The 22,560-nt window shown below is 35.1% G+C and overlaps 1 protein-coding gene across 2 annotated transcripts in view; it reads right to left on the bottom strand.

Annotated features, from left to right (window-relative positions):
* dlc (deltaC) overlaps positions 1 to 22,560 on the bottom strand; it is a 57,315-nt gene that overhangs the window by 19,074 nt on the left and 15,681 nt on the right. For both annotated transcript variants that reach the window (XM_080006809.1, XM_080006810.1), the window contains exons 5-7: positions 18,330 to 18,521; positions 17,469 to 17,638; positions 16,586 to 16,802 (exon numbers count right to left, since the gene is read on the bottom strand). In XM_080006809.1, the coding sequence (XP_079862935.1) occupies positions 16,586 to 16,802; positions 17,469 to 17,638; positions 18,330 to 18,521 (579 nt within the window). The remainder of the gene's footprint in view (positions 1 to 16,585; positions 16,803 to 17,468; positions 17,639 to 18,329; positions 18,522 to 22,560) is intronic.

The following is a 22,560-nucleotide window of genomic DNA, read 5'->3' as shown; positions in this document are numbered from 1 at the left end:
CTGTTATTACTGTAATGTAATATGTAGTATTGTTACTACTGTTACAACTACCGTACTGTTACTACGACTGTTCTGTTACTACTGTTACTACTACCATTCTCTTACAACTGCTGTTCTTTTACTACTGGTACTACCACTCTTCTGTTATTAGGGTTACTACTACAGTACTGTTACTACTGCACTGCTACTACAGTACTGTTACTACTATTGTTCTGTTACTACTACTGTACTGTAGCTACTGTACTACTATTGTCCGGTTACTACTGTGCTGCTACTAGAGTGCTGTTACTACTGTTACTATTACTGTACTGTTACTACTGTAACTACTACTGTACAATTACCACTGTTACTACTACTGTACTGTTACTACTGTACTACTACTACTACAGTACTGTTACTACTGTACTGTTAATACTGTTACTATTACGACTACAGTGCTGTCACTATTGTTACTACTGCTGCTCTATTACTACTGTACTGTTACTACTGTTACTACTACTGTTCTGTTACTACTGTACTCCTACTGCAGTACTGTTACTACTGTTACTACTACTGTTCTGTTACTACTGTACTGCTATTACAGTACTGTTACTACTGTTACTATGTATGTATTGTTGTATGTATGTACTGTTACTACTGAACTGCTACTACAGTATTCTTACTATTGTTACTACTACTGTACTGTTACTACTGTTTCCACTACTGTACTGTTACTACTGTACCGCTACTACAGTACTGTTACTACTGTTACTACTACTGTACTATTACTACTGTACTGCTACTACAGTACTGTTACTACTACTGTTCTCTTACTACTGCTACTACTACAGTATTCTTACTTCTGTTACTACTTCTGTACTGTTACTACTGTACCGCTACTACAGTACTGTCACTACTACTGTTCTGTTACTAATGTTACTACTACAGTACTGTTATTAAAGTTACTACTGTACTGGTACAGCTACTGTACTATTACTACTACTGTTCTGTTAGTACTGTTACTACTACAGTACTGTTACTAAAGTTACTACTGTTCTGGTACAACTACTGTACTGCTACTACACTACTATTACTACTGTTACAACTACTGTACTGTTACTACTACTTTTCTGTTACTACTGTTATTACTACTGTACTGTTACTACTGTAGCTACTACTGTACTGTAACTACTACTGTGCTGTTACTACTGTTATTGCTACTGTACTATTACTCCTGTCACTACTACTGTTCTGTTACTACTGTACTGCTACTGCACTACTGTTACTACTGTGCTATTAATACTGTTACTACTGTACTGCTATTACAATACTGTTACAACTACCGTACTGTTACTACTTTACTACTACTATGCTATGTTACTTCTGTACAGCTACTACAGCCCTGTTACTACTATACTGCTACTACAGTACTGTTACTACTGTTACTATGTATGTATTGCTACAACTGTTACTACTACTGTACTGTTACTACTGTACTACTACTACTATACTGTTACTACTGTTACTACTACTGTACTGTTATGACTGTTACTACTACTGTACTGTTACTACTGTACCGCTTCTAAAGTAGTGTTACTACTGTTACTGCTACTGTACTGTTACTACTGTACTGTTTCTACAGTACTGTTACTACAGTACTGTTACTACTGTTCTACTACTGCTCACAGTATTCTACTTTACTACTTCTATGCTATGTTACTTCTGTACAGCTACTACAGCCCTGTTACTACTATACTGCTACTACAGTACTGTTACTACTGTTACTATGTATGTATTCTTACTACTGTTACTACTACTGTACTGTTACAACTACTGTACTGTTACCACTACTGCTCTGTTACTACTGCTACTACTACAGTATTCTTACTACTGTTACTACTACTGTACTGTTACTACTGTACCGCTACTACAGTACTGCTACTACTACTGTTCTGTTACTACAACAGTACTGTTACTAAAGTTACTACTACTGTACTGTCACAACTATTGTACTGTTATTACTGTACTGCTACTACAGTACTGTTACTAGTGTTACAGCTACTGTACTGTTACAACTGTAACTACTACTGATCTGTTACTACTGTACTGCTACTACAGTACTGTTACTACTATTACTCCTACAGTATTCTTACTAATGTTACTACTACTGTACTGTTACTACTTTAACTACTACTGTACTGTTACTACTGTACCGCTACTACAGTACTGTGACTACTGTTACTACTACTGTACTCTTACTACTGTACTGCTACTACAGTACTGTTACTACTATTACTACTACAGTACTGTTAATATGGTTACTACTACTATACTGTTACTACTGTACTGCTACTACAGTAATGTTACCACTGTTACTACTACTACTGTACCGTTAATACTGTTACTACTACAGTACTGTTATTACTGTACCGCTACCGCATTACTGTTACTACTGCTGTTCTGTTACTACTGTAATGCTCCTACAGTACTGTTACTACTGTTACCACTACTGAACAGTTGTTACTACTGTTCTGTTACTACTGTACTGCTACTATAGTACTGTTACTACTGTTATTACTACTGTTACTACCGTACCGCTACAACACTACTTTTACTACTACTGTACTGTTACTACTTTACTGCTACTATATTACTGCTACTACTTCTACTGTACTATTACTACTGTACTGCTACTCCAGTACTGTTACTATTGTTACTACTCATGTACTGTTACTACTGTACTGCAACAACACTATAATTACTACTACTGTACTGTTACGACAATACTGTTACTACTACTGTATTATTACTACTGTACTGCTACTCCAGTACTGTTACTACTACTGTTCTGCTACTGCAGTACTGTTACTACTGTTACTACAACTGTACTGGTACTACTGTACTGCTACTGCAGCACTGTTACTACTATACTGCTACAACAGTACTGTTACTATTGTTACTACTACTACAGTACTTTTACTACTACTGTTCTGTTACTACTGTTACTACTACTGTACTGTAACTACCATACTGCTCCTACAGTACTGTTACTACTATTACTACTATTGTACTGTTACTACTTTACTGCTACTACAGTAGTGTTACTACTGTTATTACTGCTGTACTGTTAATATTTTACTACTACTACATTACTGTTATTACTACTGTAGTGCTACTGTACTGTTAACACTTTGCTAGCAGTATAGTAGTAACAGAACAGTAGTAGTAACAGTACTGTAGTAACAAAACTGTTACTACTGGACTGTTCTAGTATTGTAGTAGCAGCAAAGTCCAGTAGCAGTAACAGTAGAGTAGTAATAACAGTTGTAACAGTACTGTAGTAGCAGTAAAGTAGTAACAGTACAGTAGTAGTATCGGTTGTAACAGTACTGTAGTAACAGTAAAGTAGTAACAGTACAGTAGTAGTACCACTAGGAACAGTACTGTCGTAACGGTATTGTAGTGACAGTATTGTAGTAGTGTACACACAGTACAGTAAAGTACTGGTACTGGAAAGTACACTGGATATTTAGAGATCTTTCAGAGAACATGGAGCTGAAGAAATGAATGTGCTCAGCATCTTGACCTGCAGCAGGAGCTGCAGCGGGCCAGTGGACCTGCTGCAGCTCCACTGGCCACATCATGCGTGGGGGTGTCCGGGCGGAGTCGTGCGGGGTCCGGGCGAAGCAGCGTAACATTTCTCTCATTTTTTTACCAGAGCTCTATTTCTTTTTCAACACGACACAGCTTTTTCCATAGAAACACAGGATCAAATGACATAGAAATGTTTTGGTAAAGAGTTTGATCAATGTAAATGTGTTTTGTATGAAGACAAGAGCTGCTGATGGATTGACTTATTGATCAAGTTTTAAACACAGGGAACAAACATGTCAAATGTAGAAGTAACGCAACACAGTACAAATACATCCTACTCACCGAGCTCAACAGTTGCAGTTGTAGTTCATATTTCAGTTGTGTTAAAAGTTATTTATGGCAGATGACTAAGAACACATTTTCTATAGTTTTTAACTGGATAACTGCCAGACTGTTTCAGTTGCAACAAGTAAGAAGCAGAAGATTGTTTTTTATTTTTCACACAATAACTAATAAAAGCATAAAACTCAAGATCAAACTTCAAAAAAGACTGGGATGGCTGTTGTTTCCAATCCTCCTCCTCTCTCTACGACTGCATTGGGGATGCTTCACCATCAAGTGGGTGGAGCCGCTGGGCCCCACGCCCCGCCCATACGCTGCACCAACACGCCTGGTGGAGTTCCGGTGAAAAGGTCACAAACCTGTTTGCTTCCTAAGGTTTCGGACATACAGACGAACTACAGACAAAGTACAGATGAACTGCAGACAAAGTACGGACAAAGTACAGACGAACAAAAGACAAAGTACAGATGAACTACAGACAAAGTACAGACGAACTACAGACAAAGAACAGATGAACTACAGACGAACTATAGACAAAGTACAGATGAACTACAGACAAACTACAGACAAAGTACAGATGAACTACAGACAAAGGACAGACGAACTACAGGCAAAGTACAGACAAAGTACAGACGAACTACAGACCAAGTACAGATGAACTACAGACAAAGTACAGATGAACTACAGACGAACTATAGACCAAGTACAGATGAACTACAAACGAACTATAGACAAAGTACAGATGAACTACAGACAAACTACAGACAAAGTACAGATGAACTACAGACAGAGTACAGACAAAGTACAGACTAACTATAGACAAAGTACAGATGAACTACAGACGAATTACAGATGAACTACAGACAAAGTACAAATGAACTACAGATGAACTACAGACAAAGTACAGATGATCTACAGTCAAACTACAGACACACTACAGATAAGCTACAGACGAACTACAGACAAACTACCGCAGAACATGAGACAAACTACAGACAAAGTACAGAAGGACTACAGACAGAGTTCAGACAAACTACAGATGAACTCCAGACAAACTAAAAAGTACAGAAGAATGACAGACAAAGCAAAGACAAACTACAGACAAAGTACAGATGAACTACAGACCAGCTTCAAACTACAGATGGACTACAAAAACTCAAACTACAGGCAAACTACAGATGAACTACAGACAGACTACAGAAGAACATCAGACTTACTACAGATACAGACAAACTACAGATAACTACAGATGAACTAGAGATGCACTACAGAAGAACTATGGACAAACTACAGAAGAACATCAGACAAACAACAGACAAACAGGAGAAGAATAACAGACAAATTACAGAAGAACTATAGATGAACTACAGATGAACTACAGACAAACTACCAACTACAGATGAGCCACAGATGAACGACAGACAAACTACAGATAAGCCACAGATGAACTACAGAAGAACTACAGACAAACTACAAGCTACAGATAAGCCACAGACGAACTATAAAGGAACTACAGACAAACTACAGATAAGCTACCGACAAACTATAGATAATCCACAGATGAACTACAGAAGATCTACAGACAAACTACAAACTACAGATAAGCTACAGACAAACTATAAAGGAACTACAGACAATATAGAGAAGCCACAGATGAACTACAGACAAACTGCAAACTACAGATAAGCCACAGATGAATTACAGAAGATCTACAGACAAACTATAAACTGAATGTTATCACCGGGTGCGTTGCATTACATTTGTATGAATGTATGTATATGTATGAAAGTATGTATATGTATGAATGTATGTATATGTATGAAAGTATGTATATGTATGAATGTATGTATATGTATGAAAGTATGTATATGTATGAATGTACGTATATGTATGAAAGTATGTATATGTATGAATGTATATACATGTATGAAAGTATGTATATGTATGAATGTATATACATGTATGAATGTATGTATATGTATGAATGTATGTATATGTATGAAAGTATGTATATGTATGAATGTATGTATATGTATGAATGTATGTATATGTATGAAAGTATGTATATGTATGAAAGTATGTACATGTATGAATGTATGTACATGTATGAATGTATGTATATGTATGAAAGTATGTATATGTATGTGACGAATAAACCTCTTAAATCTGATTCTAAACTACAGATAAGCTACAGACAAACTATAAAGGAACTACAGACAAACTACAAATAAGCCACAGATGTACTACAGAATAACTACAGACAAACTACAAACTACAGATAAGCCACAGATGAACTACAGAAGAACTACAGACAAACTACAAACTACAGATAAGCTACAGACAAACTATAAAGGAACTACAGACAAACTACAAATAAGCCACAGATGTACTACAGAATAACTACAGACAAACTACCAACTACAGATAAGCCACAGACGAACTACAGAAGAACTACAAACTACAGATAAGCCACAGATGAGCTACAGAAGAACAACAGACAAACTACAAACTACAGATAAGCCACAGACAAACTATAATGGAACTACAGACAAACTACAAACTACTGATAAGCCACAGATGAACTACAGACAAACTAAAAACTACAGATAAGCCACAGACAAATTAAATAAAGGAACTACAGACAAACTACAGATAAGCCACAGATGAACTACAGAAGAACTACAGACAAACTACAAACTACTGATACGCCACAGATGAACTACAGAAGAACTACAGACAAACTACAAACTACAGATAAGCCACGGATGAATGACAGAAGAACTACAGACAAACTACAGATAAGCTACAGATAAACTATAAAGGAACTACAGACAGACTACGGATGAGCCACAGAAGAACAACAGACAAACTACAAACTACAGATAAGCCACAGATGAACGACAGAAGAACTACAGACAAACTACAAACTACAGATAAGCTACAGATAAACTATAAAGGAACTACAGACAAACTACAAACTACAGATAAGCCACAGATGAACTACAGACAAACTAAAAACTACAGATAAGCCACATATGAACGACAGAAGAACTACAAACTACAGATAAGCTACAGACAAACTATAAAAGAACAACAGACAAACTACAGATAAGACAGATGAACTACAGAAGAACTACAAACTACAGATAAGCCACAGATGAGCTACAGAAGAACAACAGACAAACTACAAACTACAGATAAGCCACAGACAAACTATAATGGAACTACAGACAAACTACAAACTATAGATAAGCCACAGATGAACTACAGACAAACTAAAAACTACAGATAAGCCACAGATGAATTACAGAAAAACGACAGACAAACTACAAACTACAGATAAGCCACAGACGAACTATAAAGGATCTACAGACAAACTACAGATAATCCACAGATGAACTACAGAAGAACTACAGACAAACGACAAACTCAAATAAGCCACAGATGAACTACAGAAGAACCACAGAAAAACTACAGGTAAGCCACAGACTAAGTATAAAAGAACTACAGACAAACTACAGATAAGCCACTGATGAAATACAGAAGAACTACAGACATAATACAAACTATGGATAAGCCACAGATGAACTACAGACGAACTACAGACAACCTAAAAACTACAGATAAGCTACAGACAAACTATAAAGGGACTACAGACAAACTAGAGATAAGCCACAGATGACCTACAGAAGAACTACAAACTACAGATAAGCCACAGATGAACTACAGAAGAACAACAGACAAACTACAAAATACAGATAAGCTACAGACAAACTATAAAGGAACTACAGACAAACTACAAATAAGCCACAGATGAACTGTAGAAGAACTACAGACAAACTACAGATAAGCCACAAATGAACTACAGACAAACTAAAAACTACAGATAAGCCACAGACGAACTATAAAGGAACTACAGAAAATATAGAGAAACCACAGATGAACTACAGAAGAACTACAGACAAACTACAAACTACAGATAAGCTACAAACTATAAAGGAACTACAGACAAACTACAAAGAAGCCACAGATGAACTACAGAAGAACTACAGACAAACTACAAATAAGCCACAGATGAACTACAGACAAACTAAAAACTACAGATAAGCCACAGACGAACTATAAAGGAACTACAGACAATATAGTGAAGCCACGGATGAACTACAGAAGAACTACAGACAAACTACAAACTACAGATAAGCCAAAGATGAACTAGAGAAGATCTACAGACAAACTATAAACTACAAATAAGCTGCAGACGAACTATAAAGGAACTACAGACAAACTACAAAATACAGATAAGCCACAGACAAACTATAAAGGAACTACAGACAAACTACAAATAAGCCACAGATGAGCTACAGAATAACTACAGACAAACTACAGATCAGCCACAGATGAACTACAGAAGAACTACAGACAAACTACAGAAAAGCCACAAACGAACTACAGACAAACTACAGACTACAGATAAGCTACAGATGACTACAGAACCAACTACAGACAAACTACAAACTACAGATAAGCCACAGATGAACTACAAAAGAACAACAGACAAACTACAAACGGCAGATAAGACACAGACGAACGATAAAGGAACTACAGACAAACTACAGATAAGTCACAGATGAACTACAGAAGAACGACAAACAAACTACAAACTACAGATAAGCCACAGATGAACTACAGAAGAACTACAGACTAACTACAAACTACAGATAAGCCACAGACAAACTATAATGGAACTACAGACAAACTACAAACTACTGATAAGCCACAGATGAACTACAGACAAACTAAAAACTACAGATAAGCCACAGACAAATTAAATAAAGGAACTACAGACAAACTACAGATCAGCCACAGATGAACTACAGAAGAACTACAGACAATCTACAGATAAGCCACAAACGAACTACAGACAAACTACAGACTACAGATAAGCTACAGATAAACTATAAAGAGACTACAGACAAACTACAGATAAGCCACAGATGAACTACAGAAGAACGACAAACAAACTACAAACTACAGATAAGCCACAGATGAACTACAGAAGAACTACAGACTAACTACAAACTACAGATAAGCCACAGATGAACCACAGAAGAACTACAGACAAACTACAGATAAGCCACAGATGAACTACAGAATGACTACAGACAAACTACAAACTACAGATAAGCCACAGATGAACTACAGACAAACGACAAACTACAGATAAGCTACAGACAAACTATAAAGGGACTACAGACAAACTACAGATAGGCCACAGATGACTACAGAAGAGCTGCAGACAAACTACAAACTATAGATATGCCACAGATGAACTACAAAAGAACTACAGACAAACTACAAATTACAGATAAGCCACAGATGAACTACAGAAGAACTACAGACAAACTACAGATAAGCCACAGATGAACTACAGAAGAATTACAGACAAACTACAAACCACAGATAAGCCACAGACTAAATATAAAGGAACTCCAGACAAACTACAGATAAGCCACAGATGAACTACAGAAGAACTTCAGACAAACTGCAAACCACAGATAAGCCACAGACTAACTATAAAGGAACTACAGACAAACTACAGATAAGCCACAGATGAACTACAGAAGAACTACAGACAAACTTCAAATTATAGATAAGCCACAGATGAACTACAGAAGAACTACAGTCAAACTACAAACTATAGATATGCCAAAGATTAACTACAGAAGAACTACAGACAAACTACAAACTACAGATAGGCCACAGATGAACTACAGGCAAACGACAAACTACAGATAAGCTTAAGACAAACTATAAAGAGACTACAGACAAACTACAGATAAGCCACAGAAGAACTACAAAAAAACTACAGACAAACTATGAGCTACAGATAAGCCACAGACGAACTATAATGGAACTACAGACAAACTACAAACTATAGATAAGCCACAGATGAACTACAGACAAACTAAAAACTACAGATAAGCCACAGATGAATTACAGAAAAACGACAGACAAACTACAAACTACAGATAAGCCACAGACGAACTATAAAGGATCTACAGACAAACTACAGATAATCCACAGATGAACTACAGAAGAACTACAGACAAACGACAAACTCAAATAAGCCACAGATGAACTACAGAAGAACCACAGAAAAACTACAGGTAAGCCACAGACTAAGTATAAAAGAACTACAGACAAACTACAGATAAGCCACTGATGAAATACAGAAGAACTACAGACATAATACAAACTATGGATAAGCCACAGATGAACTACAGAAGAACTACAGTCAAACTACAAACTATAGATAAGCCAAAGATTAACTACAGAAGAACTACAGACAAACTACAAACTACAGATAGGCCACAGATGAACTACAGGCAAACGACAAACTACAGATAAGCTAAAGACAAACTATAAAGAGACTACAGACAAACTACAGATAAGCCACAGAAGAACTACAAAAAAACTACAGACAAACTATGAGCTACAGATAAGCCACAGACGAACTATAATGGAACTACAGACAAACTACAAACTATAGATAAGCCACAGATGAACTACAGACAAACTAAAAACTACAGATAAGCCACAGATGAATTACAGAAAAACGACAGACAAACTACAAACTACAGATAAGCCACAGACGAACTATAAAGGATCTACAGACAAACTACAGATAATCCACAGATGAACTACAGAAGAACTACAGACAAACGACAAACTCAAATAAGCCACAGATGAACTACAGAAGAACCACAGAAATACTACAGGTAAGCCACAGACTAAGTATAAAAGAACTACAGACAAACTACAGATAAGCCACTGATGAAATACAGAAGAACTACAGACATAATACAAACTATGGATAAGCCACAGATGAACTACAGAAGAACTACAGACAACCTAAAAACTACAGATAAGCTACAGACAAACTATAAAGGGACTACAGACAAACTAGAGATAAGCCACAGATGAACTACAGAAGAACTACAAACTACAGATAAGCCACAGATGAACTACAGAAGAACAACAGACAAACTACAAAATACAGATAAGCTACAGACAAACTGTAAAGGAACTACAGACAAACTACAAATAAGCCACAGATGAACTGTAGAAGAACTACAGACAAACTACAGATAAGCCACAAATGAACTACAGACAAACTAAAAACTACAGATAAGCCACAGACGAACTATAAAGGAACTACAGACAATATAGAGAAACCACAGATGAACTACAGAAGAACTACAGACAAACTACAAACTACAGATAAGCTACAAACTATAAAGGAACTACAGACAAACTACAAAGAAGCCACAGATGAACTACAGACAAACTAAAAACTACAGATAAGCCACAGACGAACTATAAAGGAACTACAGACAATATAGTGAAGCCACGGATGAACTACAGAAGAACTACAGACAAACTACAAACTACAGATAAGCCAAAGATGAACTAGAGAAGATCTACAGACAAACTATAAACTACAAATAAGCTGCAGACGAACTATAAAGGAACTACAGACAAACTACAAAATACAGATAAGCCACAGACAAACTATAAAGGAACTACAGACAAACTTCAAATAAGCCACAGATGAGCTACAGAATAACTACAGACAAACTACAGATCAGCCACAGATGAACTACAGAAGAACTACAGACAAACTACAGATAAGCCACAAACGAACTACAGACAAACTACAGACTACAGATAAGCTACAGATAAACTATAAAGGGACTACAGACAGACTACAGATAAGCCAAAGATGACTACAGAACCAACTACAGACAAACTACAAACTACAGATAAGCCACAGATGAACTACAAAAGAACAACAGACAAACTACAAACGGCAGATAAGACACAGACGAACGATAAAGGAACTACAGACAAACTACAGATAAGTCACAGATGAACTACAGAAGAACGACAAACAAACTACAAACTACAGATAAGCCACAGATGAACTACAGAAGAACTACAGACTAACTACAAACTACAGATAAGCCACAGACAAACTATAATGGAACTACAGACAAACTACAAACTACTGATAAGCCACAGATGAACTACAGACAAACTAAAAACTACAGATAAGCCACAGACAAATTAAATAAAGGAACTACAGACAAACTACAGATCAGCCACAGATGAACTACAGAAGAACTACAGACAAACTACAGATAAGCCACAAACGAACTACAGACAAACTACAGACTACAGATAAGCTACAGATAAACTATAAAGGGACTACAGACAAACTACAGATAAGCCACAGATGAACTACAGAAGAACGACAAACAAACTACAAACTACAGATAAGCCACAGATGAACTACAGAAGAACTACAGACTAACTACAAACTACAGATAAGCCACAGATGAACCACAGAAGAACTACAGACAAACTACAGATAAGCCACAGATGAACTACAGAATGACTACAGACAAACTACAAACTACAGATAAGCCACAGATGAACTACAGACAAACGACAAACTACAGATAAGCTACAGACAAACTATAAAGGGACTACAGACAAACTACAGATAGGCCACAGATGACTACAGAAGAACTGCAGACAAACTACAAACTATAGATATGCCACAGATGAACTACAAAAGAACTACAGACAAACTACAAATTACAGATAAGCCACAGATGAACTACAGAAGAACTACAGACAAACTACAGATAAGCCACAGATGAACTACAGAAGAATTACAGACAAACTACAAACCACAGATAAGCCACAGACTAAATATAAAGGAACTCCAGACAAACTACAGATAAGCCACAGATGAACTACAGAAGAACTTCAGACAAACTGCAAACCACAGATAAGCCACAGACTAACTATAAAGGAACTACAGACAAACTACAGATAAGCCACAGATGAACTACAGAAGAACTACAGACAAACTTCAAATTATAGATAAGCCACAGATGAACTACAGAAGAACTACAGTCAAATAAGCCAAAGATTAACTACAGAAGAACTACAGACAAACTACAAACTACAGATAGGCCACAGATGAACTACAGGCAAACGACAAACTACAGATAAGCTAAAGACAAACTATAAAGAGACTACAGACAAACTACAGATAAGCCACAGAAGAACTACAAAAAAACTACAGACAAACTATGAGCTACAGATAAGCCACAGACGAACTATAAAGGAACTACAGACAAACTACAAGCTACAGATAAGCCACAGACAAACTATAAAAGAACTACAGACAAACTACAGATGAGCCACAGAAGAACTACAGAAAAACTACAAACAATCTACAAACTACAGATAAGCTACAGACAAACTATAAAGGGACTACAGACAAACTACAGATAAGCCACAGATGAACTCCAGAAGAACTACAGACAAACTACAATCTACAGATAATCCACAGACGAACTATAAAGGAACTACAGACAAACTACTGATAAGCCACAGATGAACTACAGACAAACTACACACTACAGATAAGCCACAGATGAACTACAGAAGAATAACAGACAAACTACAAACTACGGATAAGCCACAGATGAACTACAGAAGAACTACAGACAAACTACCAACTACATATAAGCCACAGATGAACTACAGAAGAACTACAGACAAACTACAAACTACAGATAAACTACAGATGAACTACAGAGGAACTACAGACAAACTACAGATAAGCCACAGATGAACTACAGAAGAATAACAGACAAACTACAAACTACGGATAAGCCACAGATGAACTACAGAAGAACTACAGACAAACTACCAACTACATATAAGCCACAGATGAACTACAGAAGAACTACAGACAAACTACAAACTACAGATAAACTACAGATGAACTACAGAGGAACTACAGACAAACTACAGATAAGCCACAGATGAACTACAGAAGAACTACAGACAAAGTACAAACTACAGATAAGCTACAGATGAACTACAGAAGAACTACAGACAAACTACAGATAAGCCACAGATGAACTACTGAAGAATTACAGACAAACTACAAACTACAGATAAGCCACAGACGAACTATAAAGGAACTCCAGACAAACTACAGATAAGCCGCAGATGAACTACAGAAGAACTACAGACAAACTGCAAACTACAGATAAGCCACAGATGAACTCCAGAAGAACTACAGACAAACTACAAACCACAGATAAGCCACAGACTAACTATAAAGGAACTACAGACAAACTACAGATAAAGCAAAGATGAACTACAGAAGAACTACAGACAAACTGCAAACTACAGATAAGCCACAGATGAACTCCAGAAGAACTACAGACAAACTACAAACCACAGATAAGCCACAGACTAAATATAAAGGAACTCCAGACAAACTACAGATAAGCCACAGATGAACTACAGAAGAACTTCAGACAAACAGCAAACCACAGATAAGCCACAGACTAACTATAAAGGAACTACAGACAAACTACAGATAAGCCACAGATGAACTACAGAAGAACTACAGACAAACTTCAAATTATAGATAAGCCACAGATGAACTACAGAAGAACTACAGTCAAATCAGCCAAAGATTAACTACAGAAGAACTACAGACAAACTACAAACTACAGATAGGCCACAGATGAACTACAGGCAAACGACAAACTACAGATAAGCTAAAGACAAACTATAAAGAGACTACAGACAAACTACAGATAAGCCACAGAAGAACTACAAAAAAACTACAGACAAACTACAAACTACAGATAAGCTACAGACAAACTACAAAGGGACTTCAGACAAACTGCAGATAAGCCACAGATGAACTCCAGAAGAACTACAGACAAACTACCAACTACAGATGAGCCACAGATGAACTACAGACAAACTTCAGATTAGCCACAGATGAACTACAGAAGAACTACAGACAAACTACAAGCTACAGATAAGCCACAGACAAACTATAAAAGAACTACAGACAAACTACAGATGAGCCACAGAAGAACTACAGAAAAACTACAAACAATCTACAAACTACAGATAAGCTACAGACAAACTATAAAGGGACTACAGACAAACTACAGATAAGCCACAGATGAACTCCAGAAGAACTACAGACAAACTACAATCTACAGATAATCCACCGACGAACTATAAAGGAACTACAGACAAACTACTGATAAGCCACAGATGAACTACAGACAAACTACACACTACAGATAAGCCACAGATGAACTCCAGAAGAATAACAGACAAACTACAAACTACGGATAAGCCACAGATGAACTACAGAAGAACTACAGACAAACTACCAACTACATATAAGCCACAGATGAACTACAGAAGAACTACAGACAAACTACAAACTACAGATAAACTACAGATGAACTACAGAGGAACTACAGACAAACTACAGATAAGCCAAAATGAACTACAGAAGAACTACAGACAAAGTACAAACTACAGATAAGCTACAGATGAACTACAGAAGAACTACAGACAAACTACAGATAAGCCACAGATGAACTACAGAAGAATTACAGACAAACTACAAACTACAGATAAGCCACAGACGAACTATAAAGGAACTCCAGACAAACTACAGATAAGCCGCAGATGAACTACAGAAGAACTACAGACAAACTGCAAACTACAGATAAGCCACAGACTAACTATAAAGGAACTACAGACAAACTACAGATAAAGCAAAGATGAACTACAGAAGAACTACAGACAAACTACAAATTACAGATAAGCCACAGATGAACTACAGAAGAACTACAGTCAAACTACAAACTACAGATAAGCCAAAGATGAACTACAGAAGAACTACAGACAAACTACAAACTTCAGATAAGCCACAGATGAACTACAGACAAATGAGAAACTACAGATAAGCTAAAGACAAACTATAAAGGGACTACAGACAAACTACAGATAAGCCACAGAAGAACTACAAAAAAACTACAGACAAACTACGAGCTACAGATAAGCCACAGACGAACTATAAAGGAACTACAGACAAACTACAAACTACAGATAAGCTACAGACAAACTATAAAGGGACTTCAGACAAACTACAGATAAGCCACAGATGAACTACAGAAGAACTAGACAAACTACAGAGAAGCCACAGATGAACTACAGAAGAACTACAGACAAACTACAAACTACAGATAAGCCACAGATGAACTACAGAACTACAGACAAACGACAAACTACAGATAAGCCACAGACAAACTATAAATGGACTACAGACAAACTACAGATAAGCCACAGATGAACTATAAAGGAACTACAGACAAACTACAGATGAGCCACAGATGAACTACAGAAAAACTACAAACAAACTACAAACTACAGATAAGCCACAGATGAACTACAGACAAACTACAAACTACAGATAAGCTACAGACAAACTATAAAGGGACTACAGACAAACTACAGATAAGCCACAGATGAACTACAGAAGAACTACAAACTACAGATAAGCCACAGATGAACTCCAGAAGAACTACAGACAAACTACAAACTACAGATAAGCTACAGACAAACTATAAAGGGCTTACAGAAAAACTACAGATAAGCCACAGATGAACTACAGACAAAGCGATCTAGATTCAAGGTTGTTGTGTTGGATCTACAGAGTCGGGCGGGGTTCTGCCACAGCTGAAACAGGAAGTGGCCGTACCGTTGGCGCAGGGCGAGCTGCTGCAGCGGTCCAGCTTCTTCTCGCAGTTGGAGCCGGTGTAGCCGGATGGGCAGCGACAGCTGTAGCCACCGGACGTGTTCTCCGTGCAGGTTCCTCCGTTGAAACACGGACCATCGGCGCACGTCATGGCGCTCACCTCGCAGTTCTTCCCGTAGAAACCCTGAGGACACGAGCAGGAGTAGTCGTTCTCCAAGTCCTGGAAGGAGGAGAGGGCGAGAGAGAGGAGGTGAAGAGCGTCCGTGAGGCTCCAGAGCTTCTGCACCTCCTGTTACCTCAACGTGACATCATGGAGGGACACCTTCATTTTACCGCATCAAGAAATGAAAATAATCCCGAAACGTGATGCCGATCGATGGCTACGAAGAACAGGAGAACGTCAGAGAATATTGTTAGAAGGTGAAATGCATTGTGGGTCTTTCCACCATTGTCTATTTACGGAGCTTCCTGCATTCCAGAGAACTTTGTGTAGTAGCCGCTACTCTGCCTTTACACCGCTCTGATTTTTTCTTTGTTTCGTTTTGGAGCTGAATCAGATTGTCATTGAAATATGAAATTTTGGGATGTGACACAATCCATATTTTAGAGGAAGTTGCTCAAACAGAAACTAAAGCGGCAGTGACGCACACATTGGAATGAAAAGTCGATTAAAAAGGACTAAAGAAGAACCACCGGCAGCGGTTTGTCCAAAGTGAAACCAAGGCTTTTCCAGGGAGAAGGATTGTTATCGGATCTTAGTTCAGAAAAGAAGCCGCGCAGTAAAATCATTTGCACAACGTTCGTTATTGGTTGCAATTCAGAAACAGAATTTCACCAAACTGTTCTTCCGAACCCAGTTTCCAGCTGCTTCTGGGCTGTGACTCACGTTGCAGCTGCCTCCGTTCCTGCAGGGGGAGCTGTCGCACTCGTTGGTCTCGGTCTGGCAGTTGTTCCCGGAGAAGCCGGGCCGGCAGGAGCAGGTGTAGCTGCCCTGCCCCGTGTTGGTGCACGTGGCCTCGTTCTGGCACGGCTTGTGGTTGGTGCAGTAGTTCAGGTCTGGAAAACAGTGTTGCCATGACAACAGCACTTCTGGTTACGACATTGTAATGTTGTTTATGTCGAGGGGTGAATTGATAAATCGAAGGAATCGATTTGACGAGAATTTGGCCACATTCAACTTTACTGATGGATTAATTGGTTTAAAGATTGACTGTGATGCCACGTTCACTAAAATGAGAATCTTGATCTTTGTTCTAGGTTATTCAACAGGGGTTTTACGACAACTGATCTTTACTAGTTGCCAAGTTTTTCATAATAGCAGTCGAATAGTTGATTAGTCAACAAGTTGACTAGTTGGTGAAACCCCGATCCGATAACACAATGACTTTCACGGTGTAGATTGACTGAAACACAACCCTCGTTGGTCAGAGTCCCGGTCGACAAACAGGCAGGAACAGTACGACTCGTGTTTGTCAGCTTATAGATGTTTACATGTAGATGTTAAACAGCTGGCAGAAACATGGCGGCCGTCCAAACCAGAGTCAGTCATTCAACTGTGGCGTTCTGGTGATTGGATCTTCCTGTGTTGTCCCCGGTAACACCGGACATTACTATGACTACAGCGACTACTCTGAGGTTCAAAGGCCAAAGGTATATTATGTAATTATAAACCACATTATATAGTTAGAGCGGAGCAATCCAGAAGCGACACACCCGCCCCCCCCCCAGATGAGGGCGTGGCACTCACCCTGGTTGCAGAACAGCCCCCCCCAGCCCTCCTTGCACTCGCACTGCCAGGGCTGCGAGCACGTCCCGTGCAGGCAGCCGGGATGCTGCACGCAGCGGTCGCAGCGCGGGCCCTGCCAGCCCAGCCGGCACTGGCACTCCCCAGGGGCGTCGCAGAATCCCCGCTGCTCGCTGCAGCCAGGGGAGCAGACGGCTGCGAGACAGAGAGGCTTATTACCAGTAGCATGAGTGGTATTGTTATACTTATTAGTATTATTATACTCTTTATTACTAGTGTCATTAGTAGTATTATTATACTTGATAGTATTATTATACTCTTTATTACGAGTGTCATTAGTAGTATTATTATACTTATTAGTATTATTATACTCTTTATTACTAGTGTCATTAGTAGTAGTATTATACTGATGAGTATTATTATACTCTTTATTACTAGTGTCATTAGTAGCATTATTATACTTATTAGTATTACTATACTCTTTATTACTTGTGTCATTAGTAGTATTATTATACTTATTAGTATTATTATACTCTGTTTTACTAGTATTATTAGCTGTATTCATATAGTTTTTAGTATTATTGTACTCTTTATTACTAGTATCATTCGCAGTATTATTGTACTTATTAGTATTATTATACTCGATTACCAGTATCATTGGTAGTATTATTATACTCTTTATTTCGAGTATCATTAGCAGTATTATTGAACTTATTAGTATTATTATACTCTATTACTAGTATCATTGGTAGTATTATTATACTCTTTATTGCTAGTATCATTAGCAGTATTATTATACTCATTAGTATTATTATATTCTTTATGACTAGTATTATTAGCTGTATTCATATAGTTTTTAGTATTATTATACTATTTATCACTAGTATCATAAGCAGTATTATTGTACTTATTGGTATTATTATATTCTTTATGACTAGTATTATTAGCTGTATAAACCTAGTTTTTAGTATTATTATACTCCTTATTACTACTATCAGTAGCAGTATTATTATACTTATTAGTATTATTATATTCTTTATTACTAGTATCATTAGCAGTATTATACTTATTAGTATTTTTATACTCTTAATTACTTGTATTATTAGCTGTATTATTATACTTATTGGTATTAAAGCTGATCATTAGCAGTATTATTAAACTTATTAGTATTATTATACTCTTTATTACGAGTATCATTAGCAGTATTAATATAGTTATGAGTATTATTATACTCTTTATTACTAGTATCATTAGCAGTCTGATTATACTTATTAGTATTATTATATTCTTTATTACTAGTATTATTAGCTGTATTAACATAGTTTTTAGTATTATTATACTCCTTATTACTACTATCATTAGCAGTATTATTATACTAATTAGTATTATTATACCCTTTATTACAAGTATCATTAGCAGTATAATAATACTTACTAGTATTATTATACTCTTTATTACTAGTATCATTAGCAGTATTATTTGCTTATTAGTATTATTATACTCTTAATTACTTGTATTATTACCTGTATTATTATACTTATTAGTATTATTATACTCTTTATTACAAGTATCATTAGCAGTCTGATTATACATAGTAGTATTATTATACTCTTTATTATTAGTATTATTAGCTTTATTATTATAGTCTTATTATACATATTTTACTCTTTATTTCTAGTATCATTAGCAGTATTATTATACTCTTTATTACTAGTATCGTTAGCAGTCTTATTATACATATTAGTATTATTATACTCTTTATTATTAGTATTATTAGCTTTATTATTATAGTCTTATTATACATATTTTACTCTTTATTTCTAGTATCATTAGCAGTATTATTATACTCTTTATTACTAGTATCGTTAGCAGTCTTATTATACATATTAGTATTATTATACTCTTTATTACTAGTATCATTAGCAGTATTATTATATGCATTAGTATTATTATACTCTTTATTACTAGTATCATGAGCAGTATTATTATACGCATTAGTATTTTTAAACTCTTTATTACTAGTATCAATAGCAGTATTATTATACTTATTAATACTATTATACTCTTTATTACTAGTATCATTAGCAGTATTATTATACTTATTAGTATTATTATAGTCTTTATTACTAGTATCATTAGCAGCATTATTATACTTATTAGGATTATGATAGTCTTTATTACTAGTATCATTATCAGTATTATTACTTAATTTGAATTATTATACTCTTCATTACTAGTATCATTAGCAATATTATTATTCTTATTAGTATTATTATACCCTTTATTACTAGTATCATTAGCAGTATTATTATACTTATTAGTATGATTATACTCTTAATTACTTGTATTATAAGCTGTATTATTATACTTATTAGTAATATGATACTCTTTATTACTATACTTATTAGTATTATTATACTATTTATTACAAGTATCATTAGCAGTCTTATTATTCTGATTAGAATTATTATACTCTTTATTATTAGATCATGAGCAGTATAATTATATGCTTTATAACTAGTATTATTAGCTGTATTATTATACTTATTAGTATTATTATACTCTTTATTACTAGTATCATTAGCAGTCTTATTATACATATTAGTATTATTATACTCTTTATTACTAGTATTATTAGCTGTATTATTATACTTATTAGTATTATTTTACTCTTTATTACTAGTATCATTCGCAGCGTTATTATACTTATTATTGTTATGATACTCTTTATTACTAGTATAATTAGCAGTATTATTTATTAATTTGTATTATTATACTCTTTATTACTAGTATTTTTAGCAGTATTATTATACTTCTTACTAATATTATACTCTTTATTACTAGTATTATTAGCTGTATTATTATAATTATTAGTATTATTATACTCTTTATTACTTGTATCACAAATAGTATAATTATACTTATGAGTATTATTATACTCTTTATTACTAGTATCATTAGCAGTCTTATTATACATATTAGTATTATTATACTCTTTATTACTAGTATTATTAGCTGTATTATTATACGTATTCGTATTATTATACTCTTTATTACTAGTATCATTAGCAGGCTTATTATACATATTAGTATTATTATACTCTATAATACTAGTATTATTAGCTGTATTATTATACTTATTGGAATTATTATACTATTTATTCCCAGTATCATTAGCAGTCTTATTATACATATTAGTAGTATTATACTCGTTGTTACTAGTATTAATAGCTGTATTATTATACTCTTTATTACTAGTATCATTAGCAGTCTGATTATACTTATTAGTATAATTGTACTCTTTATTACTAGTATCATGAGTATTATTATTATACTTATTAGTATTATTATACTCTTTATTACTAGTATCATTAGCAGTCTTATTATACATAGTAGTATTATTATACTCTTTATTATTAGTATTTTTAGCTGTATTATTATAGTTATTAGTATTGTTGTACTTTTTATTACTAGTATAATTTGCAGTATTATTATACTTTTTAGTATAATCATACTCTTTATTATAAGTATCATGAGCAGCGTTTTTATACTTATTAGTATTATGATACTCTTTATTACTAGTATCATTAGCAATATTATTATACTCTTTATTACTAGTATTATTATCTGTATTAAAATAGTTATTAGTATTATTATACTCTTTATTACTAGTATCATGAGCAGTCTTATTATACTTAGTATTATTATCAAAAAAAATTCGACTATCCTGGGTAGTATTATTACTTAATTTGTATTATTACAATCTTTATTACTTGTATCAATAGCAGTATTATTATACTTATTTATGTTATTAGACTCTTTATTACGAGTATCATTAGCAGTATTATTATACTTATTAGTATTATTATACTCTTTATTACGAGTATCATTACCAGTATTATTATACTTATTAGTATGATTATACTCTTTATTACTAGTATCATTAGCAGTATTATTATACTTATTAGAATTATTATACTCTTAATTACTAGTATTATTAGCTGTATTATTATACTTATGAGTATTATTCTACTCTTTATTACTAGTATCAATAGCAGTATTATTATACTTATTAATACTATTATACTCTTTATTACTAGTGTCATTAGCAGTATTATTATACATAATAGTATTATCATACTCTTTATTACTAGTATCATTAGCAGTATTATTATACTTATTAGAATTATTATACTCTTAATTACTTGTATTATTAGCTGTATTATTATACTTA

This window comes from Zeus faber (genome assembly GCF_960531495.2).
Source record: "Zeus faber genome assembly, chromosome: 9".
In the NCBI taxonomy this organism is placed as follows: Eukaryota; Metazoa; Chordata; class Actinopteri; order Zeiformes; family Zeidae; genus Zeus; species Zeus faber.
Note: the sequence above shows the minus strand (reverse complement) of the source record. Positions and strands in the feature narration are given on the sequence as shown.